Below are 27890 nucleotides of genomic sequence, written 5' to 3'. Positions count from 1 at the left end.
GAGAGCTGGAAACAGAGGGCTGTCCCCAGGAATTGAAAAAGTGGGTGTAGCTTAAATTGCCTGGGGAAGAGGCAGCAAGGCCCTGGACTGGAAGCTGAGCTTTCAGGGTGGGTGAGTGGGTAGACCAGGCAACCATAGAATCCAACAGGCACTCCCCGCCCCCCCCCCCCGCCTCCCCGGGGGTGAGCACAGCATAGGTGGGCCTGGATGTATGCACCCATGTCTTGTCTATGCAGACTCTACCCTCCCTGGTGAGGGCCTCTTTGAGTCTTAAGAGTTGACTGGAGGGCTGGAGCGATAGCACAGCAGGTAGGGCGTTTGCCTTGCACGCAACTGACCCGAGTTTGATTCCCAGCATCCCATATGGTCCCCTGAGCACCGCCAGGGGTAATTCCTGAGTGCAGAGCCAGGAGGAACCCCTGAGCATCGCCGGGTGTGACCCAAAAAAAGCAAAAAAAAAAAAAAAAAGAGTTGACTGGATTGGAACCAGGGACTTCTACTCCAGGCTTGGTACTTTTTCCAGCACACCACGCTGAGATAGAGGTCAGTTCCCAGCCAGGAGCCATGTCACAGGAAACCAGGATGGGACTCCAAATGATGATCAGGGCTTGGAAACGGAGGCACGGTGCCCAAGTGTCTCTGGTTGAGGTCCCAGCAGGCCTGATTCATGTCTACCCCCTGCAGAACCCCCTGAGTTGGTGTCAAGTGCTACGGGCACTTGGAGATCTCACCAGGAGGGGACAGACGGAGCTAGCGGCCAGCATGATGGCAGATGAGGCCTTCGCTGGACTGGATGAGGGAGCCCTGCGGAAGCTGGTAAGTGGCCCTGTGGTTCCTCCATGGAGGGGACAGGCAAGCCACGCAGGGAGGCAGGGCTTGTCCAGAAGGTCGTGGGGGAGAGGGCAGGAGGGGCCCTCGGGCTAACAGGACTGGGCTGGTTCTGCGTGACTGGTGCAGAGGCCCCCATGGCATGTGCCTGTCCATGCCAGGTGCTGAGCCTAATTCTTCCCAGCCCCCCACTGCCACCACCTGTTTAAACAGTAACTGCTGAGGACTCGCCCATGTGGAGCCACAGGTGTGGGAGGCTGCATTTGTCTCTCCCCGGCAACAGTCTGTGCCTACCCCTGGAGGCCAGGCCCATGATAACAGCAGCCGCAGCCATTGATACTGCTGAGGGGCTGGATGTTGCGGCTCTCAAGGGGGCCAAGGGGCCTGGGTACTTCGAGGCTGTAAGTACCCATCTAGAAAGCCAGGCCTTGGGGGCCCCTCTGGGACTTCCCTGTCTGTCCTTTTCTTACTCCGGAGTCCCTGGGAGGGAAAAGAGACTGTGAACATCGTTATCCTAGTCCTGGAATTGGTATGAGGATGGAAGGAGATATGAGCACCCTGTTGCCAAGGTGGAGGGAGGATGTGCAGGCTCCATCCCCTCCCGCAGCATCTTCCTGAGTGTACACCCCCCCCCCCAACCCCGCAATCAATCATGCACCAGGGCTGAGACCACCACGACTGACACCAGGGCAAGTATGTGCCAACTAGCTGCTGGACTGGAGGCCAGGCTAGGGCACCACCCCGGCCCCTGACCCTTGTCCGGGAGGGGAGATTAAAGATTTACCTTACCCTTGGGGCAAAAAAAAAAATTAAAAGTAAGTGGTGCACCCCACCCCCATATACCATTCCGGCGACTCTGGGTTGCTGCCACCACCACAGCTGGTTGCGTGCTGCCTGGAGGGGCGGGATGGGTCTGGGTTTCCAAAAGTTCCCACCACGTCAGCTCAGCCTCCTCCTCGCAGGAAATCAGGATCCTAATGGGGGTGGGGGGAGCGGCAGGCGCGTTCCAAAGAGCGCGAGCGGGTCTCCGCGCCTCGCGGTCTCTCCCGGGGTCTAACTCTGCAGAGCCGGGGTCTCCGCCCGGCCGCGCGTCACCCCCTAGCCCCGTGCTGGGGTTCGGGCGCTGGAAAGGTCGGTCGTTAGGTGGGCGCCCCACTTGCTCCCTCCCGTCTAGGACTAGGGAAGACCCCGCGGCTTCGCCTGTCCGGACACCGGGTCGACCGAGGCGTCCCCGGGCCGGGGGATGGGGGGTGTCGGGGGGTGTCGCTTCCCTCCACCGCCCCGTCTGCGCCCCGGCGTGGCCGAGGGTCCCGCCCCGGCGGCCTCGTGGCAGGCCGGGGGCGTCCCGCGCCGGGGCTCCTCCCCGCGGGGGCCGCACCTTATAAGGAGAAGCTGGCGGGCGCCCCAGCATCGGGCCGATTCGGGGACCCGGCGGCAGCTTCCGGCCGCGGCTCCCGCACATTCCTGAGGATGGGGCGGGGGGCTGCGCGGGTCGGGGCACCTGGGGACAGTCACGCTGACCGCGCGCCCGCGGAGTGCGGGCTTCGGTACTCACCGCCCGGCCGGCCCCGGCGGGCGGGGGGCTGCTTGAGTTCCGTGGGCGTCGTTTTCCGACCCCCTTCGGTGGCGGGGCGGAGGGGCGGAGGTGGGGTGTCCTTCCCCGGGTCCCCCGCGGGCGCCTAGCGCGGGGCTGGCGACAGGGGCGCGGGGTGGGCGGGGTGACCCTGGCGGCCGTCAGCGCCCCCTGGCGGGGCCGTGCTCCACCGGCAGCCGGTCCCCGCGCGGGGACCCTGGCGCAACCCCTCGCGAGTCGCCCGTTCTGCGCTGGCGGGGAAACTGAGGCCCAGAGAGAGGCCGGCTGGGGCCCTCGACCCCCCAGCAGCGAGAGGCAAGGGCGGCCGGAGGCTTGGCCCCCCGGGAGGAGGAAGCGCCTTCTTTCCTCCCGGGAGAATTGCACCGGGCCGTTTCCGAACCCGCCCCATCCCTTTCCCCTTCCCCGCGGGCCGGACAATGGCGCTTTGTACTTCCTTCCCTCCCTCCCTCCCTCCCTCCCACAGCCCCCTCCACCGGCCGCGGTGGGGCCGAGAGGGCGGGGAAGCTGGACACAGCTGACTCCGGGCCGATCATTGTCCCGGGCCGAAGGGAAGGGCCGTGGGGGAGGAGGAGGAGGAGGGGCGGGCTGATTAGTACCACTGAGGTTTGCCATCCCTCAGCCCTGCCCCACCCACAGCGAGTGGGGTGCGGGGGGGCGTGGGACAAGGGCGCTTCGCAGAAGGGGGACAGCGAGGGTCCCAGGTGCAGAGGTGGCACTTCGTGCACTAGCCTCTGTTTCAGGAACCCCCATCTCTGCATCGCTGGGGAGGGGAACCCGGGAGGTAGCACGGAGTTCTTTACCTTCATCACGGGAGGGTGGACCAGCTGTCCCTCGGTGTTCGCTTCTCCCACTTATGTCCGAGCATAACCCCGCAAGGCTCGGGTCTGACGAAGAAGGCGCTGGGGTGCTGTGGGGTAGTGAGTCACTTTCTCCTTCCCTCCACCATAAGTTCACCTTGGTCCCAGCATATCCATAGTCCAGATATCAGGAGTCCCACACAGGGGAGAGCTCACCCCCACAAGAGAACTACCCTCAGCCCAGGGCAAACCCCAGGGAGAAACCTGAGTTCAAGAACCGTTTGTGGGGGCCGGAGCGATAGCACAGCGGGTAGGGCGTTTGCCTTGCACGCGGCCAACCCAGGTTCGATTCCCAACATCCCATATGGTCTCCCGAGCACCGCCAGGAGTAACCCTTGAGCATCGCTGGGTGTGACCCAAAAAGAAAAAAAAAAGTTTGTGGGTTCCAAGCGATGGTACAGTGGGGAGGGCATTTACCTTGCATGCAGCCAACCTGGTTCTATTCCTGGCACCCCAGATGGTACCCCAAGCCTCACTAGGAGTGATCCCTGAGTGCAGAGCCAGGAGTAACCCCTGAGCATTGCTGGGTATGACCCCAAAGCAAACAAAAAAAAACATTTGACAGTGAACATGTCTAGCAAGTGACCACCAAGGACAGACCACGTCTCCCTTGGTTTTAGTTTCCTCATCTGCAAATGGGAGTACCCACAGGATTCCTAGATTAGGACATGTTGGGAGGAGGGGGTGATTTCAGCACAAGCATGTTGTACCTCATAAATGCTCCTGATTCTTCGGGGTAGCTCGTCAGCACTTACCTCTCTCTCCTCCTGAGTGGCAGGAACCAAGTTCAGGAGTGATACCAATTGCATCTACAATAATGGAGAAGGGGGACCCCCCAAAATCACTGCACCCATCCCTACCCACTGCCCTTCGGCAGAGGCCAGTGTGCTATCTGGCACTGGAGAAACTCAAGACACAAGTTAGAGGGACAAGCCTCACCCCCAGGCCAGAGAGATCGAGTACAACAGGTGGGGTGCTGGCCTTTCTTGCAGCAGACCTGGATTCGATCCCCGGCACTTCATATGTGCCCTGAGCCCACTATGAGTGATGCCTGAGCACAGAGCCAGGAGTAAGCTCTGAGCACTGCTGCGTGTGGCCCGAAACAAAAATAAAATCAAAAAGAAAAGAAAAAGTCCCTGACCCAGCAGCTAGGACCAAAGTGGAACCAGCTGGGGGTTCTGGCTTGACCAGCTCCTCAAGAATGTGGAAGCTGAAGGAACAGCAGAGGGCTTAGCCCAGCCCCCACCGCCCCCAGCCCCAGGCCTTACCCACTGGGGCCAGCGAACTTATAGCTGAGTTGGGCCCACCCACATTCCCTGCTGAAACCTCCTCCCACACATGCCTGCCCCCAGCAGGCAGGAATGATGGGGGGAGGAGGCCAAGAGCGGGGTGGTAGTGGGTGCCTGGGCCCTACCCCCTAATGACTTGGAGGTGTGGGCAGGGAACTTACCTTGCCCCTACTTGCTCTCCCCTGGCGCGGTCCCACACTGGAGGCTTTATCTTTGCCATTATCTTCCTGGGGGGCCCTGGGCCAATCCTCTCTCCCTTGAGCCCAGAGGCTTCGTGGGGGGTGGTGTGGGGAGAGCCACAGGATTGGCTGGCTCTGCTCAGAGAAGGTGCCCTTTCCCGGACCAGCTCAGACCAGCCACCCCCATTTCTCAGCGACAGAGGGGCTAAGGAGCCGGTAAGAGCGCGGGTCCTCCAAGGACACCCTCTTCTGGGCCCCGTTGGTGGTGGCTGCAGTTAGGTCTGCGCGAGAAAGCTTGGACCCCCGAGTCTCTCTGCTCCTGCCTTGTCCGTCTTCACCATTTGAATGAAGCTGCCACCTGCCAGCATGCTGTGGTGTTTCGGGGCTGGACCGTAGGCATCTCCCTGGTTCACAGAGCCTCCAGTTGCCAGGGGCTCTGTGTGTGTGTGTGTGTGTGTGTGTGTGTGTGTGTGTGTGTGTGACCGGGGCTGGTGGATGGTGTTTCCCTCCCTCCTGCTTCATCTCCCTGGTTCATAGAGCCTCCAGTTGCTGTAGGGTGTGTGTGTGCGTGTGTGTGTGTGTGTGTGTCTGTGTGTGTGTGTGTGTGTCTGTGTATGTGTGTGTGGTGGGCTGGACCATAGACATCTCCCTGGTTCATAGGGCCTCCAGTTGCCATAGTGTGTGTGTGTGTGTGTGTGACAAGGGCTAGTGGATGGTGTCTCCCTCTGTGTGTGTGTGTGCATGTATCTGTGTATGTGTGTGTGTGACCAGAACTGGTGAATGGTGTTTCCCTCTGTGTGTGTGTGTCTGTCTGTATGTGTGTCTGCGTATGTGTGTGTGGTGGGCTGGACCATAGACATCTCCCTGGTTCATAGGGCCTCCAGTTGCCATAGTGTGTGTGTGTGTGTGTGTATGTGTGTGTGACAAGGGCTAGTGGATGGTGTCTCCCTCTATGTGTGTGTGCATGTATGTGACCAGGGCTGGTAAATGGTGTTTTTGTGTGTGTGTGTGTGTGTGTGTGAAACCAGGGCTGGTGATAGTGTTTCCCTCTGTGTGTGTGGGGGACAAGTGCTGGTAGATGGTGTTTCCCTTTGTGTGTGTGTGGGACAAGTGCTGGTGGATGGTATTTCCCTCTGTGTGTGTGTGTGTGTGTGTGTGTATGTGAGACGAGTGTTGGTGAATGGTTTTTCCCTCTGTGTGTGTGTGTGTGTGTGTGTGAGAGAGAGAGAGAGAGAGAGAGAGAGAGAGAGAGAGAGACCGGGGCTAGTAGATGGTGTTTCCCTCCCTCCTGCTTCATCTCCCTGGCTCATGGGGGTTTGGTTCGAACTCTGCGGTGCAGAAGTAGCATCAGTAAAAAGGCGTGATGCTTGCCACCTGGCACAGGTAGGCAGCTAGCTGCTGTTCACAGTGTGCAGTGGGCGGTCCAGAGGTCCTGGCTCCGGGCGCTGGGTCTCCCCCTGAGCCCCTGGGTGGGTGGGCGGGCGGGCACGTGATTGGCTTGGCGCACAGGCAGGAGAGACAGACCGTTCATTGTGCCCCCAGAGCAGAGCAGTGGGCAGTGGGTGGCCACCCTCCACCCGTGGCAGCCAGAATGACCTTCCCCTCGCCCCCGCTCGCCCCACAGTTGGAGGTCACGGCTGATCTGGCCGAGCGGCGCCGCATCCGCTCCGCCATCCGGGAACTGCAGCGGCAGGAGCTGGAACGTGAGGAGGAGGCCCTGGCATCCAAGCGGTTCCGCGCGGAGCGGCAAGACAACAAGGAGAACTGGCTGCAGTGAGTGGTCGCAGAGGGTGGGCATGATCGCGCTGACTGCGCGCTGGTGCATCAGCTGCCCAGCTGGAGGTCCAAATGGCAGGACAGTGCCGGCAGGCAACAGGAGGCCCGCGTGACCTGGCCGTGCCCAAGTGGTATGACAGTAGCTAGGCTGAACATTATTTTTTTATTTGTTTAGGTTTCTTTTTTTTGTGCGGAGGTGCACAAGCGGTGCTCAGGGATCACTCCAGGCAGTGCTGGGGGGGTGCTGGAATTGAAAGCCAGTGCCATATGCCCCGCCCCACCCGCACTGTCTCTTCAGTCCTTTTTTTCGGGGTGGGGGATGTTGGATCACACCCAAAGTTTCTTAGGCACTCAGGAATTTTTTTTTTCTTTTTGGGTCACACCCGGCTTTGCACAGGGGCTACTCCTGGCTCATGGACTCAGGAATTACTCCTGGCGACGCTCGGGGGACCATATGGGATGCTGGGAATCGAACCCGGGTCGGCCGCGTGCAAGGCAAACGCCGTACCCACTGTGCTATCGCTCCAGCCCCAAATGAAGAATTTCTGCTCATGGTTTTTTTTTTTTTTTTGGCTTTTTGGGTCACACCCAGCAATGCTCAGGGGTTACTCTTGGCTTTGCACTCAGGAATTACTCCAGGTGGTGCTTGGGGGAACATATGGGATGCCGGGGATCAGACCCAGGTCGGCCACGTGCAAGGCAAAAGCCCCACCCGCTGTGCTATCGCTCGGGCCCCCAGAGTTTCTCAAGGGACTACTCCCAACTAGCTGCGGGCGGTCACTTACTCAGGGGACCATGCAGTGCAGGGGTCAAATTGGATCCCCCCTATGCAAAGCATGCAAACTCGCCCTCTGCCCCATTTCCCCGCCCTCTGAGCCTGTACCAGGGTGTAGCCGGAGGCTGTGCACAGTGCCGTGCCCCTGCTCGAGGTTCTGGGCACCCCAGGCCGGCCCCTCCCTCCAACCACACCCTTTGGGACCAGGCCATTCGGTGTGGGGGGTGGGGTGACGGTCCCCATGTCCCCACAGCTCTCAGCAGCGGGAGGCCGAGCAGCGGGCTGCTCTGGCCCGCCTGGCCGCGCAGCTGGAGTCCATGAGTGATGTGGAGGAGCTAACCGTGCTGGTGAGGCCTGGACCGGGGCGGGAATGGGGGCCACGGGGCAGGGGGACGCCCCACCGCCCCAACCGTATGGCCTGCCTCTCCCGCACAGCTGCGAAGTGCCGGTGAGTACGAGGAGCGCAAACTCATTCGAGCCGCCATCCGCCGGATTCGGGCCCAGGAGATCGAAGGTATGCGTTCCACCCTGCCCACCACCACCCCTGTCTCCCCCATGTGTCCCGGCACCCCATCCCTTTCCTGATCCTTTCCCTTCCTTGCAGCCGCCACTTTGGCAGGGAGATTGTGTAGTGGGCATCTGAACAGTGGTTCAAGAGAGGACAGCCAGGCCCGGGCAGCACGCAGGCTGGCACGGTGCGAGGTAAGGGGCGTGGGCAGGGTGGGAGAGGGTCCCCCAGGTGCCAAAGTGCAGCCTGCCTGCCTGCCTGCCTGTCTTTGCAAGATGGCTACTTGACCGAGGTTCGGAGGGGGGACACTGAGGCTCTGTCTCCAACCCTCTGCTCCCGCTCTTGGGCAAGCGCTGGCTACTCTGCCCCACCCCAGGCTTGATCTCTCTGCCTTCTGCTCAAAGCCAGTGTGTCCTCTGCTCCTGCATTTCTGTCAGACTCCCTCTCCCACCCTCGCCTACCCCCTCCTGGCCTCATCACCTCCATCCCTTTTGGAGGCAGATGTTTGGGATCACATCTGGCTCTGTGCTCAGGGGACCGTGCTATGCCAGGGACCAACCCCGGGTCTGCTGCTTGTAGAGCATGCGCTCCAGCCTGTTTGAACAACCTCCAGGGCCCTTACCTCCTCTGTGCCTTGTCCCCTAACCTTTACCGCCCAGCCTCCAGTGAGCAGAAACGGACTGCCCTGAAATGCAACCCCAACCCCCCCTCCCTCCATACCTTCCTGGCTTACACCACCCCATGGCATCTCTCCCGCTGCAGAGCGCCACCTCTTCAGTTCCCTCACCAGCACTGCAGCACTGTCTTCCCGTTGTTCATCAGTTTGCTCAAGCGGGCCCAGTAACGTCTCCATTGTGAGACTTGCTGTTGTGTTTGGCATATCGAATATGCCACGGGTAGCTTGCCATGCTTTGCCGTGTGGGAGAGATACTTTCGGTAGCTTGCTGGGCTCTCCGAGAAGGGCGGAGGAATCGAACCCGGCTCAGCCGGGCTGGCTGCGCGCAAGGCAAACGCCCTACTAGCTCAGTTGGGAGAGCGTTAGACTGAAGATCCCCCACCAGAGGAGGACGAAACTTGGGCGGTGCAGGTTTCCCAAGTGGCCAGCAGGGGTCGCTGGGTCCCCACTCCTGGCAGGACTATCCCTCCACCACCCATCTGCCAGACGGAGGCCAGAGATCAGGGGCCCCCCTTGCAGGGATCTGTTGCAGGGATCTATTAAGACAGGGATCCCCCCGCCACCCCCACCCGCTGGTATTGAGATCTGAACTGCCCTGACAAGGTAGGGCGGGAAGCCAAGAGGACGGAAAGTGAAGCTTGTGGTGTGCCCGCGCCCAGGCCTGTTCAGGTGTGCCCACAGGAAGCCGTGCCCAGCCCCTCTCTCCTTTGCATGCCCTGCCTTGGGCACCTGCCACCCTGGAACGTGGGCTGCACCCTGTGTGTCCCCTGCAGGTGCCTGAGCGAGAGGAACAGCCCGAGGGCCCCAAGCCAAGCCCAGCTGTCGAGAGCACCAGCCAGAATATGACCACAGTGACAGTCCTGCTACAGGCTCCGCACGGAGCCTCCCCCAGCCCACCTGCCTCGCCCAAAACTTCACCTGCTTCTGCCTCCCCGGAACCTCCATTGGAGCCTGCTGAGGCCCAGGCCCCTGATCCAGAAACTCTGGGCAGCCCCGAGCTGCCTCCCAGCCTGCCCAGTGGCACCAGCCCTGGGACCCAAGAGTTGCCAGCACCCCCCAGCACTGAGGAGCGGGTGGTTACCACGGTGAGTTCGGACGAGGGGAGAGAGGCCTGGATGATGAGCTCTTTGGTCTGGACGTCAGGCCCTAGTCACGCACTGTTCTCCCCATAGCTCCTGCCTGGTCCCCCAGAGCCCTCTGCTGCCCATGGCCCCACCAGAAGTCCCTCGGACACAAAGAGAACAGGTGAGGGTCCAGCAGCCACAACCCCAGGCATCTGCCCCCCTCTCCCTGGAGAAAGGCCTCTGGTGCCTGGCCAGCCCTGGCCTCCCAGGTCCACTCCTCCCACTGCCCCTGAGGTGTCCCCGCCCCCAGCCTGGCCCAGCCCCCCTCCGCCCACCCCCATGGCCAGAGGCCTCCCCGCAGCCTTGAAAGGCAACAGGCCTCAGGCACATTCTTTGTCCCAATAAGGGAGTGTACCCATCTCCCAGCATGGAGAGGGCAGCCTTGGCCGGGGGGTGTCCCCCAATCACATCGGCAGGGAGGCAGGGAGGCTCAGGCCACCATGGCATGGCACTCCTCCAGCTCAAGCCTAGCTCCAGCCCCCAGGAGAATCCGGGGCACCCTGGGCTCTGCCCGAAAGGAAGGCGGGGCAGCTGAATGGGGAGGCCCCGAGGCCCGGGTGGAGGAAGTGGGTGGAGGCTGAGGTGTGGAGGAGAGGACGGTGAGCCGTGACTCCCCCCACATCCACTCTCCTTTCTCTTCCCCACATGTCCCCCTCATCCCCTCCACCATATGGCCAGACCTGGCTGGACCTCGTCCTTGCCAACGTTCCCTCTCTGTGCTCAGCCCCCGCCAGCTGCCTCAGAACCAAGGTACTGTCTGTTCTCAGCTTCCCCAGGCTCAGGCAGTCTACCTGTGCCCACCCCACCACTGACCGCCCTCCTGTCCCTTCTAGTGCCCACCACACCTGGCAGCGGACCATCCCCGTTCCAGCGGGCTGGCTCGGTGCGAGACCGCGTGCGCACATTCACCTCGGACTCTCCCAGGCCAGCCGGACTCCAGCACGGCCCCTCCCGGGTGGCCCCAGGTCCCTCGACCCCTGCCAGGCTCCCAGGCTCCTCCTTCGGCAGCACCACCCCTGCCTCCTCCTCCTCCTCCTCCTCCTCCTCCTCCAGCGGCTCCTCCTTGCGGGGAACCTCCTCCCGGTCCAGCAAGGAGAAGCCAGGAACGGCCCAGCTTCAGAGCTGCCCCCGGGAGGAGGACTCCCGGGGGCGGGACTTGGCTGCCAGGTCCCTTGAAAATGGAGCAGGGGGGGCCCGGGCCTGCTCAGAGGAGCCCAGTACCCCGCTGCCCGTGGCCGTGGGCACTTCTGAGCCAGGGGCCAGTATGAAGACCACGTTCACCATCGAGATCAAGGATGGCCGAGGCCAGGCTGCCCCGAGTCGGGTGCTGCTGCCCACAGGCAGCCAGAGGGCAGGTAGGTTCCCCCGCCACCACTCGATGCCAGGACAGACACCTGCAGCTGCCCAGCTCTGCCCAAGGGACAGGTGCTATGGCCAGAGCACAGGCTGTCTCCAAAGAGCCCACTGGGCGCAGGGGGCACCCTTCACTGAGAGTGGCATCGCCTGCGACCTGCCCTCCCCATTCTGACCATATTCCTCCCCCTGGCAGAACTGACACTGGGGTTGCGGGCGTCTCCCGCCGGCCTGAGCACTGGTGGTAAAGGCAAGAGCTCCATCACCCAAACGGGCAACCCTGGGGCTCCAAACCGGCTGGGCAGTGTCAAGCATGTCACCAGCTTCAGCCATGCATCCCCTGGGAACCGGAGAGGCTGCAGCGTTAAGGTGAGCCCCTCCCTGCTTGGACACCCCCTCCCCTCCAGCCTCACCATCCTTCTGGGGCTTCTAGAACCAGCAGATTCCTCTGCTCCACTGCACCCTCACTGTGCACAGGGGGAAACCGAGGCCCAGAGAAAGAGAGAAGGTGACTGCCCAGTGTCCACCCCCAATGGGTGACAGAACTAAGGGCAGACCCCCCGGGATGCAGGCACCAGGTGTGTGAGAAGTTAGTTGCCTCTGTTTTGTCTGGAAACTTCCCACAGGCTGATCTCTGGTGGCGGCTCCAGGTTGGCTTAGCTGGTTCCCAGTGCTCAGACGCGAGGTCCCGGTGCAGGGAGGGGGGCTGGGTTTCACACCCCCTCTTCCTGTGGCAGCCGCACTTACCTTCTTCAACCCCACCTGGACCTCAGCCCTCAGCCTGGAAGATCAGCCTGGTCCCTGAGGAGATTGGAGATTAGCAATTAGCATCTGCGTCACATTGCCGCGGGAGAGGCAGGAAGGGATGAGCAGAGTAGGGAGATGGGGGGCCGACAGGTGGGGGTTGGGAGGGGCACCAGGCAGGCGAGGCCTCAGCTTAGCAGGTGCCGCGGGAACTGAATCCTCCGCCTGCTTCCATTATTCATTCCTGAGCCCCATTCAGCCGGCTGGTAGCTCAGCCAGGGAAGGGATCCCAGCTGGCCACCCAGCTGCCCAGGTAATGCCCGTCTACTACACCGGGGACCGGACAGGCCTTTGGCCAAGGTGAGGTGATGCGAGCCCACATTGGGGTTTCTTGGGATAATGAGGAGAGAGGAAAGAAAGCCCCTTCTCCCCATTGCTCAGGACCTAACTGCTCTCTGCCAAGGATGAGTATGGGGGGGGGCTGAGCCCTTGGGTGCACCCTGAGTGTTGGCGCCGCCAACTCAGAATCAGGGGAGGCAGATAAAGTGCCTACAAGGCCCTCCCCCAGGGGGCCTTGGCCCCCACGCCCTGGGCACGATGGAGGACCCTGATCTTGGGGTGAGATTCTGAGATCCTGGGCTCGCTTAGTACCAGCCCTACTTCCCCAGGCCCCTCTGCGTGTCTTGCATCTGTCCCTGGCGCCAGAGCACGCAGACTGTGGAGTCTGGCCCGCCTGGGTCCTCACAGCAGGCCCCTTCTGTCTCCTTGCCTCTGTTTCCCCAGCCCACAGACAAGGAAGCCGGGCCTTCAGCACCTCTGTAGGCTGGCTGGGCTGTGGGTCTGTGATCTGCACGGGGCTGGGGCTGGGTCCAGGGCTAGGTCTGGGCCATCTGCAGGCCTGAGCGGCCACCCCTCCCCCACAGCCCCTCCGCTGAGAGCCCAGAATAGGTTTCTATTTGGGCTGCAGCCCCAGCTGGCAGCCAGGGCGGGGCAGGCCCACTGCCCTTGCCTTCGTCCTCAGCTGCAAAGACTGACATCGGCAGCCAGAAGCCCGAGTCCCTGTCCCTCGATCGTACAGCCCCCCGCCCCCTGCCCAGCACCATGCCGGGGGTTCCGGGGCCCGGGGCCGAGTCCGAGCTGGCTACAGCCCTTGAGGAGCAGCTGGGCCGGGCTCTGGAGGAGCTGCGAGCAGTGGCTGAGGCGGGCCGGGCAGCAGTGACCCAGGCAGCTGAGGCCGCCGCCTCCGCTGTGGAGCCAGTGGCCCGGGCCGCGGAAGAGCTGCGGGCAGAGACGGCCGCGCTGAGCCGGCGGCTGGACGCGCTGGGCAGGCAGGTGGAGGTGCTGAGCATGCGGCTGGGGGTCCCACTGGGGCCTGACCTTGAGTCTGAGCTGGAGCCCAGTGAGCTGCTCCTGGCTGCTGCCGACCCCGAGGCCCTCTTCCAAGCGGCCGAGGATGCCGGGACCCCCGTGGCCCACCCACCTGCCTTTAGCACCCGCCGCTCCTCCTCTGCTGGCCCTGCCCGCAGCAGCAGCCTCGTGAGTCCGTGTGGGGAGACGCGAGGGGGTGGGGAGAGCGTCGGGGCCAGGTTCTGCCTCCGCTCCGTGATCTGGGATACGCCGCGCCGCCTGCTCTGAGCCTCAGTTACCTGTCTCTAACCGGGGACAGGGATTCGAGCGCGCCCGGGGCTGAGGCAAGAGGGTGCTAGGTCTCTGGCCCCGAAGCACATGTGACAGCTGCCCGAGCAGGGCCGGTGCCAGCCCAGTGTCACTCCCACCCCACTGGTCCCCCAGCCAGGCCTGGACTTCCCAAGACAGCTGCCTCTTCAGCTCTTCTTACTCTCCCCGCTGGCAGAGAGGCCCCGCCAGGAGCGGCCGGGCTGTGAGCGATGCAGGCAACAACTCTATGGCTGCTGGTCTGCAAGAGGCTGGAGAGATGGACTGGGGGGCTGGAAGGGCCTGGTTGGAGTTGTTTGGGGGGCCCTTGCAGAGGAGGGCAGAGAGCAAGGGCTGGTGACGGCATATGAGCTGCAGCTCTAGACAAACACCTGGTCATCAGGATCCTCTGGGGTGTGTGTGTGTGTGTGTGTGTGTGTGTGTAAAGGGGTGCTGGCATAATGTGTGTGTGACCGTATCTCTGTATGTGTTGAAGGGGATGCTGACTGTGTGTGTGTGTGTGTTAGGTGTGTTGGAGGGGGACTAAGATAACCCAGGTGTGTGTGTGTTGGAGGGGGACTAAGATAACCCAGGACTGGGAGTGGGCTGAGAAGGAAGCAGCAGCAGGACCCCAGATCTGGGAGTCTGATTACATACAGCTGGGACCCCAGACTGCATTATACTGAAAGGACTAATGGGCAAGTCTTCCAGCCTCAGTTTTTCCTTCTGTGTAATGCAACTTCCTGGTACCTCTGCAACGCTGCCCTGTTGGATGGAGAGCCCCCACCAGGCCCCCACCCATTATGTCAAGAGTCCCTGGGTGCGGGGGAAGCCCTCCAACAAGGCTAGCAGTGCTCTTCTCGGATGCCAGAGTGGCCATCCTGGACAAGCAGTCTGGCTCCTGGTCATTTCCCCTGCCTCCCCCCTACTCCCCCGGGGGATGTTGGTTTCATCGACACCCCTCCTCAAGGTACTGGCCTTCTCTCCGCCCTCCAGATGGAGCCAGAGCCAGCAGAGGCCCCTGCCGCCGCAGCAGAAGTAGCCAATGACACTCAGCAGACCCTGGGGGACAAAGCCCCCGGGAGGCCAAGCCCGCTGAGCGCTGAGGAGCTGATGGCCATCGAAGATGAGGGCGTCCTAGACAAGATGGTACGGCAGATCGGATGGGCACTGGGGCTTGGCAGGGGGACAGGAGACCAAGAGCCCCCCCCCCCCCCACAGCCCCCCTCCCCCCCGCCCCAGGGGAGCAATGACCAAGGATCTTTCCGCAGCTGGACCAGGCTACGGACTTCGAGGAGAGAAAGCTCATTCGGGCCGCGCTGCGGGAGCTCCGACAGAGGAAGAGAGGTTAGAGGGCCTGCTGTCCCGGCCTCCGTCGGTGGTCCATCTCCCTGCCGTTCCTCCCAGGCTGGGGTTCCAGTGGGGAAGCTCCAGCCCCCTAACTCCCTTACCAGTTCTCTCCAAGACCCAGCTGTTCCCCTGCCCCCTTCCCAGCCGGTCTTAGCTGCTGCTCCCTCGCTGCTTTTCTCCCTCCAGGTCACCCCAGTTACTGTCCCCAACCAGCCCCTCCTCTCCGTCAGACCCCGTTACTCTCTCCCAGCTTCTCCTCCTTGGATCCATCCACTTGCTTCAAGTACTGTCAACCACACCTTCCCGGAAGCCAGACCTCCTGCTCCCAGGCTCCTCTCTCCTTGAGGTCCACTGAGGAGCCCCTCAGCCTCCACCCCCACCAGTTTCCCCTTCCCTGGCACTACTGCAACATCCTTTCTTAGACAGTTCCTCTCAGGAGCCCAGCTAACCTTTCCCTCCTGCTCAAGAGACCCTCGGCTTCTCCAGAAACTCTCCACATCCCTGTCTCTGAATCTAGCAATTCCCACTCCTGCCCTGCCTCTATCTTCACCACTTTTTTGTTTGTTTGTTTTGTTTTTGGATCACACCCAGCAGTGATCAGAGCTCACTCTTTTATTTATTCATTTATTTATTTTTTTGCTTTTTCTTTTGGGTCACACCCTGTACAATGCACACAGGTTACTCCTGGCTCTGCACTCAGGAATTACCCCTGGCAATGCTCAGGGGACCATATGGGACACTGGGAATCAAACCTGGGTCAGCCACATGCAAGGCAAAGGCCCTACCTGCTGTCCTATCACTCCAGCCCCTCAGGGCTTACTCCTGGCTCTGCACTCCAAGATCACCCCTGGTGGACCCGGGAGAGCATATGGGGTGGCGGGGATTGAACCAGGGTGGGCCGCATGCAAGGAAAGTGTCCCACCTGCTGTATTATGGCTCTGGCCTGTCTCCATCCCCTTCTTTAGAAATGCACTTTATCAGCTGGTCTCCCAACTGCCTAAATCAAATTCCTCTTCAAGGACCTCCAATTCCTCTCTTTCTGGATCTAGAGATTCTTGAGATTCTTCCTCCAGCTGTTCTTGTCCCCCACTAAACCCGAGTGAAGGCCCCTCGGCCTCTACCGTCCTCACCCAGCCTCTGTCCGCCCAGATCCTGCTCTTTACCTCTGGATGCAGCCCCTCCTTCCCGTAGAAATTCCCTTCTGGGGTCGAAACAGTTCCCTTTGAGTCAGGTGCTTCCCTAGCCCCTCATTCCTGCCTGCACGTATTGCTAATCCCCACCCCCCACAACCCGCCTCCTCCCTGCCAAGCTAGGGCTGTCCCCTGCCCCCTCCCCAGTCCTGTTCCTCCCCCGTTGTCGGCAGTGTTTCTAACGGATTGCCCTCCACCCCGTCCTTGTGTGCCTATACATCTGTGTGGTGTGGGTACTGGGCGGCCCCACTGGGCACGCATGGGGCACCCCCTGCACAGACCAGCGAGACAAGGAGCGGGAGCGGCGGCTGCAAGAGGCCCGGGCGCGGCCCGGGGAGAGCCGAGGCAACACGGCGACCGAGACCACCACGCGGCACAGCCAGCGGGCTGCCGACGGCTCTGTCAGCACCATCACCAAGACCGAGCGGCTCGTCCAGTCCAGTAAGGGGCCGGGCGGGGCCGCGGCTGGGCGGAGGGTGCCGCTGCGGGCTCGCGTGCCTCTCACCCTTTCCTCTCCTGCCCTGTCCCCCCGCTGCAGATGATGGCACTCGGACTGCCCGGTCCACCACAGTGCAGTCGAGCTTCGTGAGGCGCTCAGAGAGTAAGGCTGCCGGCTGTCGCCCTGTGCCTGCCTGTCCGCTCCACCTCCTGCAGCTCTTCTCGAACTCTCCAAAGTCTCATCTGCGTGCCTCTGTCCAGCTGTCACTTTCGTCTTCTCTGCCTATGGCTCCCACTTTCTTTCCCGCCCTCGCCCCATGTCCCCTCGCTGACATCCACCCTGGGCCCGTCTTAGCTTCTCCCCGTCCCTTCTTTTTGCAGATGGTGGTGGTAGCACTGTGGTACAAACCAAGACCTTCTCCTCCTCCACTTCATCTTCCTCCTCATCCTCCTCCAAGAAGATGGGCAGGTGAGCACAGTTACCCACCCCCTGGACCACAAAGGAGTCCTCACAGCATATCCATTTTATAGAGAGGCAGAACTGAAGTCTAGGGGGTGATAGACCGGAAGAGTGAGGGTCAGACCCCTCTTGCGTCCCTGGGTCCTCACCATGGATCAGCATCACCATGGATCCCGAGAGTTTTTCTCAGGTCTCCTCCTGGCCACTTGGGATGGCATAGTCCCGGGGCCACAAGCCTCACATCAAGACCTTGGTACCTGAGGGCAAGCTCTTGCCCTATGGCAGGAGCTGCCCGTGAACCAGGGTGGGTCGCATGCAAGGAAAGCGTCCTTGGGTCCAGTTTATCTGCCAGCTACCTTGCCTGGTCTCTCCTTGCAGAGAGGCACAGTTACCCCTGTCCTTGCTGCAGGGAACTTGTGCTTGCGGGGCCCACAGATCCTTAGCGAGGACTCCCTACACCTAGCTATCCCCTGGCATCCTCTTTCCACTCTCTGTAGACCATGTCCCACATTGCAAAGCCTCAGAAGGGAGGGCTGCACCTTCATCTTACAGACAGTTTCAGGGATGCTGGAAAGCGGGGATAGGATAAGAATTCTGGCCAGGAACCATCAGGGGGACACAGAATCAGAGCCAGAGAGACCTGAGTCAAGTTCCTGGGTTGTCTGCCTTCTCGCTCCCCATACCCTTGGAATTGGAGGCCTGGGGTCTCTGTTCTTCATCAGCAGGAGGAGGGGGACAACCCCCCCACTTTGTGAAGTTTCAAATGGCACACACCGAGAGATAGAAGAGCAATAGTATTCTTAACTTGCATGTGGCTCACCTGGTTTGATCCCCGCACCACGTGTGCTCCCTACCACCAGGAGTGATCCCTGAACACAGAGTCAGGATCAAGTCCTAAACACTGCCAGATGCAGCCCCCCCCAAAAAAAATTACAATAAATTGGCAGACTGGGAATACACAATAGAAATGACTTATTCCTATTCCTGTTATTCCTACAGTGAAGATCATACGCACAGTGTCCAGAACCTGAATTCGCTCTGAACTTGACCCAGACAATGAGCTTTCTTGGAGAGCTCCTTGAGGAAAAGAGCTTAGCTCCAGGCTTCTTCTTTGAGACCACACCAAGTGGTGCTGGCGTGGGTGGATGGCGGATAGGGAGGGGCCACAAGGTGTAGAGAATGCAGCTCTCCAACTCTGGCTTCCCCCTGTGCTCAGCCCGTGGAACTGTCTCTCAGTCTCAGCTTCTAGTCCTTTGAGCCTTAGTGTACTCCTCTGTAAAACGGGTGTTACAGGAGCCTCCCTTGCAGGCTCTAGAGCACGGTCTGGAACACAGTACCTGTTCTTGGGGCCTGGAGAGACAGTGCAGCGAGGAAGGTGCTTGCTTTGCACACGGCTGACCGGGGTTCAGTTCTCGGCACGCCGTGTGGTTCCCTGAGCCTTTCCAGCCTACCCCTGAGTACCGAGGCAGGAGTAAGCCCTTGAAAACACAATACCCGCCCTTTGGGTATTGTTAGGTCTTCTGACCCGACAGTTACCTTCTCCCAACCTCAGTATCTTCGACCGCGAAGACGAGACCAGCCCGCGGCCAGGGAGCCTGGCGGCGCTCGAGAAACGCCAGGCGGAGAAGAAGAAAGAGCTGATGAAGGCGCAGAGTCTGCCCAAGACCTCGGCCTCCCAGGCGCGCAAGGCCATGATTGAGAAGCTGGAAAAGGAAGGCAACGCGGCGGGGTAAGCGGGAGGTGGGGGGTGTGGCCCAATGAGTGAGTGGGGCGGGGACCAATGAGCTCAAGGGGGCAGGGCTGAATGGGGGGGGGTTGGGGGGGGGGGACCTATGAACTCAGGGGGCGGGGCTGAGTGGTGGGAGGCGGGACCAATGAACTCAAGGGGCGGGGCTGAGTGGTGGGGGCGGGACCAATGAACTCAAGGGGGCGGGACTAGGACCCAAAACCCTTGCAAGGGGGCGTGGTGGGAGGGGCCTGAAGGCTGGAGAAGGAGGGTCCCAAAGTGGGGGCGTCGGAGGCTACCATCCCTTCCTCTTGTGACCCCATTCTCGCCCCGGCAGAAGCCCCGGCACTCCCCGTGCTGCTGGCGTGCAGCGCTCCACCAGTTTCGGGGTCCCGAACGCCAACAGCATCAAACAGATGTTGCTTGACTGGTGCCGGGCGAAGACGCGTGGCTACGAGGTGAGTTCTACGTGACTCTACGTGGCGCTACGTGGCCCGGCTGCCCAGTCACTCCCTTTCCCGCCTGGGCACCTCCAGAGGACAGAACTCCTCCCCATCCTTACAGGTTCCACAGCGTCCGTGCTGGGTGAGGGGGATGGGAAGCCTTTGCGAACGTGCTCCATTCTAGAATAAGTCATGAGCTTCTAGAGCCTAGTAAGAGCCCTTGTAGAGTGGGCATGGTTCAGGGTCAGACCGCGCTCCTGGACTCCCCCCTCTTAATTGCTCTGTGGCCACATTAAGTACCTTTCTGTAAGTTCGGGGGCAGGGGACAGGCATGGGGCTTGACCCTAGGTGGTTTGGGGGCCTCTTGATCATTCTAACCTCCCTAAGTAGCAGGCACAGAAGTTGACAGACTTAGAGTAGGCTCGTGTTCTCACTACGTTCCTGCTGTGCATTCTTGAGCAAGTTACAGAGCCTCTCTGAGCTCAGTTACCCGCCAAAAGCTCTGTGGAACATGAGGCGGGGAGCAGGGAGGGGGAGAGAGAGAGGAGCTCATTGCTCTTCTTCCATTGCCAATTCTTTTCCCCACCAGCATGTGGACATCCAGAACTTTTCATCAAGTTGGAGTGATGGCATGGCCTTCTGTGCCCTGGTACACAACTTCTTCCCGGAGGCCTTCGACTACGGGCAGCTCAGCCCACAGAATCGGCGCCAGAACTTCGAGGTGGCCTTCTCATCTGCCGAGTAAGTGTGGCGGCTAGCCTTGCTGGAGTCAGCTGAGTCTCTGGGGCCGGGCATCTGGGCCAGGATGCCCCGGAGCTGGTCAGCCGCACTGTCAGACTGAGACCCCGGTCCCCAGAAAGCCCCAGAAAGTCCTCCTCAGCCCTGCCCACCCGCTGCTGAGCGCGCCAGGTGCCGGCCGGAACGAAGGAGCCGCAGGCCCGCCTGCCAGCCCGGGCCAAGGCCTACCAGGTGGCCCTGTCCCTGTCCCCCTGTTCTCCTGCTCCCTTTTCTCTCTCTCTCTCCTTTTCTCTGTCCTGCTCTCCTCCCACGATCACCAGAGCTTCCTGCTCCCACGGGAATCCCGGCTGGAGATTCCAAAAGGAGGCTCCTGGCTGGCCCCCGGGCCCGCCCCGCCTATATAGGCACTTCCAGAGGCTTATATAGGACATCAGCAAGCCTTCCACTTTGGAATCGTTGCCCCATCTGCTCACCTCACTCTTGGCACCCTCTTCCGTCTGTCTTTTCTTTCCTCCTTTCCCTTCCTAGTTCCCCTCCCCCTCATCCCCCAGATTTCTACCTCTTCCTCCCCCCCACCTCCTCTCACGCCTCCCTCACCCCCTCTCCCTGGGGCACAGCCCTCCTCCAACCTCGGCACCCATGCCGTCGCCCCCACCCCACCCTGAGTTCCTGCTTGCCCCAAGAGTTCTCTGCACCTGTGACTGGTCTGGCCCCTCCACCCCTGTCTGCATCGCACACCATTAGTGACGGGTAGTGAGCGGCACGTCCACGGTGGGGCGGGGGCATGCGGGGGCGGCTGGCAGACCGCAGCACCGAGATCGTAACTGAACTCATGTCTCTGTGTGTATGTGTGTGTCTCTCTGTTCTCCTCCCCTCTCTCTTCTCTGCCTCTTCCCCCCCTCTTCCCCACCCGGGCCCCCACCATCCCCCCCACCTCGCCCCTTCCTGGACCCCTCCCCTCCCCAGGACCCATGCGGACTGCCCGCAGCTCCTGGACACAGAGGACATGGTGCGGCTGCGAGAGCCTGACTGGAAGTGCGTGTACACGTACATCCAGGAGTTCTACCGCTGTCTGGTCCAGAAGGGGCTGGTAAAAACCAAAAAGTCCTAACCCCTGCTGGGGCCCCACGGTGAGAAACGTCGCCTTGCCTGCCCGCCCTGTTTTGCTGGAAGCTGCTCCGCAGTGCACAGAGAGGCCCAGGCACTGGTGGTGGGGAAGCCGGGAGGGGGGCGGGGGGACCCTGGGAAGAACCCCGGGGAGCCAGACCTGGCCAGATCCTGCAGTTGTGCACAGCAGAGTCAGGGAAACTGCGCCCCTAAGCTGGTCACGTAGACTCAGGTGGGCAGGGCTGAGCTGGAGGCATCGGGGGAGGCCATGGGAACCCAGGAGAAGCACCTGAGCCTGCTGGCAAGGTCGTGATGGACTCTCTGGGAAAGGTGTTGACGAAGCTGAATGGCAAGTTGAGGCTCCTGGAGGGAGAGGGCCGGGGTGGGGGTGGGGTGTCAGTCTAGGCTGAAGTATGAGGGTGAGAGAGAGGGGGAACCGGGCCTAGGCAGGAGGCAAAAGTTGGCGATGGAGAGGAATGGGCTGTGAGGAGATGGTACTTCTTTCTGAGAATGAGGTGTGAAAGGTTTCCGGAGATTCATTCCTAGAAGAAAGTTTCTAAACATTCCTTGGATGAGGGATGGGTAGGGAATGGATGGATTTGAGTGTTAGAGTGGCTTAAGCAATAGCAGGACTGGTTTCTAGATGAGTCTAGCTTGGGGAGGGTCACAGAAGCCACCCAGGCCCCCTGTTCGGGTCCTGAGAATGGTTGGGGAGCTCAGACGGAGAGCCAGTTTAAACAGGGCCAAAATAGGGAACTGGAGCAATAGCACAGCGGGTGGGGCGTTTGCCTTGCATGCAGCCAACCCAGGTTCGATTCCCAGCATCCCATATGGTCCCCTGAGCACCGCCAGGGGTGATTCCTGAGCGCAGAGCCAGGAGTTACCCCAGTGCATTGTCAGGTGTGACCCAAAAAGCCAAAAAAAAAAGCAAAAACAAAAAACAGGGCCAAAATAGCAACTCCAGATCCCAAGCTGGCTGCCCGAGAAGCTTCGAGGAGCCGGGTGGGCTCAGAGCATCCTGGAAGTTTCAGTTAGAATTGAGGCCAGAGGGGCTGGAGCGATAGCACAGTGGGTAGGGTGTTTGCCTTGCACACACCAAGGGATGCTGGGTTCGATTCCCAGCATCCATATAGTCCCCCGAGCACCACCAGGAGTAACCCCCGTGCATCGCCGGGTGTGACCCAAAAAGAAAAAAAAAATCGAGGCCAGCACTGCAACTCCCTGTTTCCCCCACTGCCCTGTCAGTGAGTCTTCTCCTTGCCCCATACATTTTCCCACTCTTTTTTGCAGAGACTAAAATAGAGGCCTAGGGGGAGCAACAAGATTACCCAAAGTGGTCAAAGTCAGGGCCAGAGCTTGGGGGGTGCAGCTCAGATGCCCCTTCAGGCCTGAAGCCAAGCCCTCCAGGTGAGGGAGGATGGGCCGGGTGCTGTCTCCAGGTCATATATGGACTTGGAGCTGCTGCCCAGCAGGCCGGCCTGGAGGGAGAAGGGCCCGGCCGGCCCCAATCCAGTTGGAAAGTGTGACTCAACCGTGCTGGGCGCTGATGCTCGATTTGCTCGAGGATTGCCTGCTGTTTGGCCTGTCACTGGGGCAGCCAGAGCCCTGCGCTGTGAGCCCCAGTGTAAACAATGGCTTTATAAGGTCTCTAGGGAAGACACCAGGAGTGGGAGGAAGCTCCAGATTGGGGGAGGGAGGCCGGGATCCCGGGGGAGATAGCCACAGCTGGAAGAAACAGAGAGAGGAAGGAAGAGCAGAGAGAGGCCTCTTCTTGGCAGAAGAAATGTGCCCTGGAGGGGAGGGAGGCCCGTCAGGGCTCGGGCACATCCGCTGCAGAGTCAAGAGCCTCTTCCTTATCTGATGTGCGTCCAGCGTCTCAAAAGCAGCAGAGGGGGGCTAGAGCGATAGCACAGCAGGTAAGGCGTTTGCCTTGCACACGGCCAACCCAGGTTCGATCCCCAGCATCCCATATGGTCCCCCGAGCACCTCCAGGAGTTAATTCCTGAGTGCATGAGCCGAAGGAACCCCTGTGCATCGCCGGGTGTGACCCAAAAAGAAAAACAAAAAGCAGAGGATGACTAGGCTGTTGATGGAAGGATGGGGAAATTGAGTCACCAAACAGGGCAGGACTTTGAAGATGCTATTGGGGTCCATGAGGGTGAAGAGTAGAGCGTGGCCTGAGGCAGCCCCCCTGCTTCCCGCATCTTCTCTGAAGCAGCGGGGGTGAGCTGGGAGGAGGCGCCCGCCTGTCTTCGGATGTCTTGGGAACAGGAGCAGATCTTGCCCTTCTGTCTTTCCCACCAAAGAAAACCCACCACCTCTGCCAGAGTGCGTCCTCGGTGCAGGCAGGCAGATGGCAGCGGAGAGGCAGAAGGGCCTGCTCTGAGACAGGAGGGGAGACAGGCAGGGAGCAAATTCCAGTTTCAGGGCTCTGGGCTGGCAGCCACTTAGAAACAGTAAGCCAGTGACTCCAGTTGGGAAGGGGCTCTAGGCAGGGATCAGGGATGGTAGAGGGGGGTCCTTAGGAGGGAGGAGGATGGTGCCACTAAGAAGCGAGGCTCAAAACAAATGACTCCTTTACTCTGTGACTCAGTTTCCCAATCTTTCAAGTGCGGGTCATACTTCTGAAAGCCGGTCGTGCCCAGGGTGTAGATAGCTCCGGTGTATTGATTGGGCCCTCTCCCGCCTCCCACTAATAACTCCAGTGGGGATATTAGTCTGTGTCCCTCCACCCCCTTACACACGTATACCTCTCCCTCACCTCCTGGAGCAGGGACAAGGGTGCCTGGGCCTCTCCTTTCTGCGGGGAGGTACCAGGCAAGGCAGCCAGCTGGTGACTTGCAGCCCAGAGAATCACTGATCAGGGAAAGAGCCACCTAAGCTAAGGGCCCTGCGGCGAGGCTTGTGCCATCCAAGGTGGCCAGGAGGTGGCGCTCCAGAGAGGCGGTCTGGAGTAAGGACCTTCCCAGGCTTTGGAAGCGATCCTGCCCCCCCCCCCCCCCAACTTCGGCCGTCCTGTCTACACCTGCATGGCCTCCCGCCCCCGCCCCATCCCCAACATGTGCCTCCAGGCTCAGGTGGGGCTTGGGATTTTTCTGCCTTCCTGGAAGGTTTTTCACCCCTGCGGTGGCTCAAGCGAGGAGATTATGGAAGACCAGCCACCCGCCGCCTTGGAAAGACCTCCGAGTAAAGGGTCACTTCAAGAGGCGGGGCTGGAGCTGACCCCACCCTCGTGCCCCCTCCCTGCAGGATGCTGGTGGACTGCGTGCCCCTCGTGGAGGTGGAGGACATGATGATCATGGGCAAGAAGCCCGACCCCAAGTGCGTCTTCACCTACGTGCAGTCGCTCTACAACCACCTGCGGCGCCACGAGCTGCGCTTGCGCGGCAAGAACGTCTAGCCTGCCCGCCCACCCGCAGCAAAAAGCCCCCACCATGCCAGGCACTTGGCCCCGCTGTGCGTCTGCCCACCGCTGCCCCGTCCGGCCTGACACTTTCCCTCGCATACACACGCAGCGTTTTGATAAATTATTGGTTTTCAATGACCCCGATTCGATTTATTTTGGCTTCTTTGGCCACACCGTGTGATGTTCGGGACCTACCCCTGGCAAGTTCAGGGGACCTTATGGGATGCAGGGGATCAACCTCGGCAAGCGCCTTAACCCTCCGGACTATCATCTCTTTTTTTTTTTTTTTTTTTTTTTGCTTTTTGGGTCACACCCGGCGATGCTCAGGGGTTACTCCTGGCTTTGCACTCCTGGCGGTGCTCGGGGCACCATATGGGATGCTGGGAATCGAACCCGGGTTGGTCGCGTGCAAGACAGACGCCCTACCCGCTGTGCTATTGCTCCAGTCCCTCATCTCTGTCTCTTGGAGGGTTCCATGGAGAGCAACTCGGCAGAGTGTGCCTACAGCCCCCACTCCAGCTAGACAGCTGGAGATCTCAGGGTTTGGGCTTTTTGTTTTTCTGGGTAGGGGGTGTTCCTATTCCCATGGACCGCAGCAAAATAGACACACAGTCACATGGAAAGCACAAAGATTTAATGGAACTGACGAGGGGAGAAAGAAGTGGAGAGGAATGAGGAGTCCCCCAACTCCATCCCTGCTGGCTTGGGGACGGGGCGTCGACCCTCAGCGAGGGAGTGCTCCCGGGACACTGAGCGCTTCATTCTGTCCCCAGGACTCAGGCAGGGGGCTGGGAAGGGGGGAGGGGGATGCCAGGTGCCCCCGAGGGGCCTACAATTCGGAAGATCGATCCCGAGCGCCCTCGGCGGGCTTAGCGGGAGCCTGCAGGTATTCCGGGGGCACGGGCGCGTCGGGCGCCTCCTTGCGGTAGAAGCCGAGCTCCTGCACCAGCGCGTTGATCTCCTCGCGGGTCATCTCGCTCAGTGGGATTCGCTGCCCACCGAGAGGCAGCCGTCAGCGTGCCGGCCCCGCCTCTCACCCCGCCGCCTCCCCGGCAGCCTCCCCGGCCTCACCTGCAGCTCCTCATGGTGGTGACCCAGCAGCACCAGCTCTGGGTCGGCCCCCGGAAGGTGTTTCATGACCAGGTTGTGGCTGGGAAAGGGTGTTAAGGTGTAGGACGGTGGACCAAGGTGCTCGGGGGACCATATGGGATGCCGGAGATCGAACTGGATGGGCTGCTGTACTAACACTCCGACCATAGACATCCACTTTCTGATCGAAAGCCGCCACCTGGGTGCCCTCTGAGCCTTGCTTGTGTTAACAAGCCGTACCCGCTTTGTCCAGGTTGGCCAGGGGTGCCCGTCTCCTGGTGGGGGTCATGGGGGTTAATGGAAGTAAAGGGTCCACCCGGCTAATGGTAAAAGGTTACGCAAGCTGGTAACCACTTAAGCAGTCAGCGCCAAGTGCCAAATGGAAACCAGCTGTTGCCTCTGGATTTGAGTAGAAGATTCTGCCAGATCCCCTCCCACAGAACGGAAGGATACTACAATGGGATGTCCTCGGTGACGAAGGCCTTGACCTGGGGAGGAACCAGAACGTCAGTCCCCAGCCAATCAGGGGCAGACTCCGCCCCCCCGCCCAAGGATCCCCACCCAATCACTGCCAGGACCACGCTACACACACCACCAACCCCTTGCCCAAGAGTTCCGGGAAGACAGATCCAGGCTTTCCTTCTTGGAAACTCACCTCCTTCAGGCGATTCAGCTGTCATCCCCCACAGGTCTGGAGGGAGGAACAAAACGGGTTAAGTCAGGGTCTGCACGTCCCCAAACACCCTCAAAGCTATCCACTGAGGTTCGATCAGAAAGTGGATGTCTATGGTTGGAGTGTTAGTACGGCGGCCCATCCAGTTCGATCCCCAGCATCCCATATGGCCCCCCTCCACTCCCCCCACCCCAGCACCAGGAATAATTCCTGAGTGCAGAGCCAGAAGTGTAGAGCCAGGAGTAACCCCTGAGCATCACCGGGTGTGGCCCAAACCACAAACCACAGCCTTTCTGCAAAATGCTAAAAAAAAAAAAAAGTGGTGTTGTCAGAACAGCTGTTTCTAAGGTTGGAGGGTGACTGAAAGGAACAGCTGTACCCCAGGTTGGAAGAAGGGAAATCACTAGAAGGCCAAAAAGGGAACTGTGCAGATGGGGAAACTGAGGCTAAGGGGCACCAGGGGAAGAAAGGAGAAAGGCCAGAGAGATAAAGGGCACAAGCAGATTTGAGATGCTTGTCTACATTTAATCTACTCCCAATGCTCAGACAACAATGGTCACTACTCCCCGCAGGCAGCGGAAACCTGGTCTGGCCGTTGGTCCCTAGAACTTCAGGGTGGAGGAACAGCACGAAGCAATAGCTCGCAAGTGCCCTGGAGTTCCGCCGCGACGCAGACATGCCATATGGCTCCTACCCACTCCATGCTCAGCCCATCCCTGCCGTCCATGGCCTTCTATACCCACCATCTGGCTGCTTCTACCCCAGATGGGAGGACAAGAGGGTCCCTCTCTGCTCCCTTAAGGGGAAACCACCTCCTAGGCAGAAAACTAGACACACTTGTGGGATTTTTTTTTTTTTTTGGTAAGACCAAAAACTAAAGGCTGTGTTGCTGTAGGGCACACAGCAAGGCAGGAACTCTAGGAGGGAAATTTCATGGAGGCTGGGGATTGCTGCAAAGAAGTGTTGATAAGGCGGCGATGGGTGACGAAGGTTTTGGGGAGGGGTCAGAGCAGCACTTCCCACCCCTGCCTCCTTCCCTGGCCCCCCGCATTGGTGTGGGGGTGCACCCTGGAAAGCCTTCCCTAAACCGAGCAAAGGGAGAGACCACCCGGAACTGGGTGGGGAGGAATTCCGGGTAAACGTGGAGTGATGGGGGATGGGTTGCCGGGCTCCAGCGGGGGCGATTCGGAAGCCCCGCAACCCGGGCAGCTGGGGAGGGATTCGAATTTCCAGGCCGCAAGATGCGGTGGCTCGCTCGGGCTTTCATGATGGATGCTCGGGAGCAGAAGGAATCGTCCCAAGTCTGCACCGAGGGGGGCTTGGGAATCGGGGAGCGTCCTCAGGCCAGCGTGGACGTTCCTATGCAAAGGGGCCGCTGGGCTCCGAGCTGGTCCCGGGGGCTAGGGCCCGCGCACTCACCTCTACCCGGGCTCGGGCCAGGCCGTGCAGACGGCTCCAGTCGGGCCGGAAGGTGGCTGCGGAGGCCGCGAGCGCCGCAAAAAGCAGCAGCAGCAGCGGCTGCAGAGGCCTCGAGAGGAGCATCGGAACCCGGCGGGAAATGGGCGCTACGCGGGGGAATCGCCGCTGCGCCACGTCTGGGTCGGCGGCTTTGGCCGCGGCTGGCCCCGCCTCCACTGGGGCCACGCCCCCGCGCTGGGTCTCCACCCCGACTGGCCCCGCCTCCACTGGGGCCACGCCCCCACGCTGTGTCTCCACCCCCGACTGGCCACGCCCACACTGGGCTGGCGTCAGCCCGGGTAACTAGCTCGGGCACTTTTCTGACCATCAGTGACCAGTGCTGCGTGTCCACGCTCCCTCTGCCGACCGAGACCAAGGATGCTCTCCGGCTGAGACCAGGCAGTACTCGCTCAAGCCGGCAGAGGGCGGGATCCGCACGGACAAGCGAGTTTCTGT

The 27890-nt window shown here is 60.8% G+C and overlaps 2 protein-coding genes across 2 annotated transcripts; one reads left to right on the top strand and one right to left on the bottom strand.

Annotated features, from left to right (window-relative positions):
* The first annotated feature begins 750 nt into the window (after positions 1 to 750).
* Positions 751 to 24352, top strand: SMTN (smoothelin). The gene is made up of 20 exons (XM_056116555.1): positions 751 to 816; positions 6372 to 6520; positions 7552 to 7645; positions 7734 to 7812; positions 7903 to 8000; positions 9256 to 9567; positions 9655 to 9733; positions 10285 to 10356; positions 10440 to 10961; positions 11156 to 11328; positions 13135 to 13239; positions 14353 to 14505; positions 14628 to 14703; positions 16176 to 16337; positions 16435 to 16497; positions 16716 to 16803; positions 18347 to 18523; positions 18858 to 18978; positions 19553 to 19704; positions 24058 to 24352. The coding sequence occupies exons 1-20, from the start codon at positions 763 to 765 to the stop codon at positions 24206 to 24208; spliced, it is 2880 nt and encodes a 959-aa protein (XP_055972530.1). The 5' UTR covers positions 751 to 762; the 3' UTR covers positions 24209 to 24352.
* A 481-nt stretch (positions 24353 to 24833) lies between these two features.
* Positions 24834 to 27633, bottom strand: SELENOM (selenoprotein M). Its single transcript, XM_056116552.1, has 5 exons — positions 27396 to 27633; positions 25959 to 25994; positions 25757 to 25791; positions 25286 to 25364; positions 24834 to 25205 (listed from the first exon to the last, which is right to left on the bottom strand). The coding sequence occupies exons 1-5, from the start codon at positions 27516 to 27518 to the stop codon at positions 25044 to 25046; spliced, it is 435 nt and encodes a 144-aa protein (XP_055972527.1). The 5' UTR covers positions 27519 to 27633; the 3' UTR covers positions 24834 to 25043.
* Between the last annotated feature and the right edge of the window lie 257 nt (positions 27634 to 27890).

Source organism: Sorex fumeus, unplaced genomic scaffold (genome assembly GCF_029834395.1).
Source record: "Sorex fumeus unplaced genomic scaffold, SorFum_2.1 ptg000032l, whole genome shotgun sequence".
Taxonomy (NCBI): domain Eukaryota; kingdom Metazoa; phylum Chordata; class Mammalia; order Eulipotyphla; family Soricidae; genus Sorex; species Sorex fumeus.
Note: the sequence above shows the minus strand (reverse complement) of the source record. Positions and strands in the feature narration are given on the sequence as shown.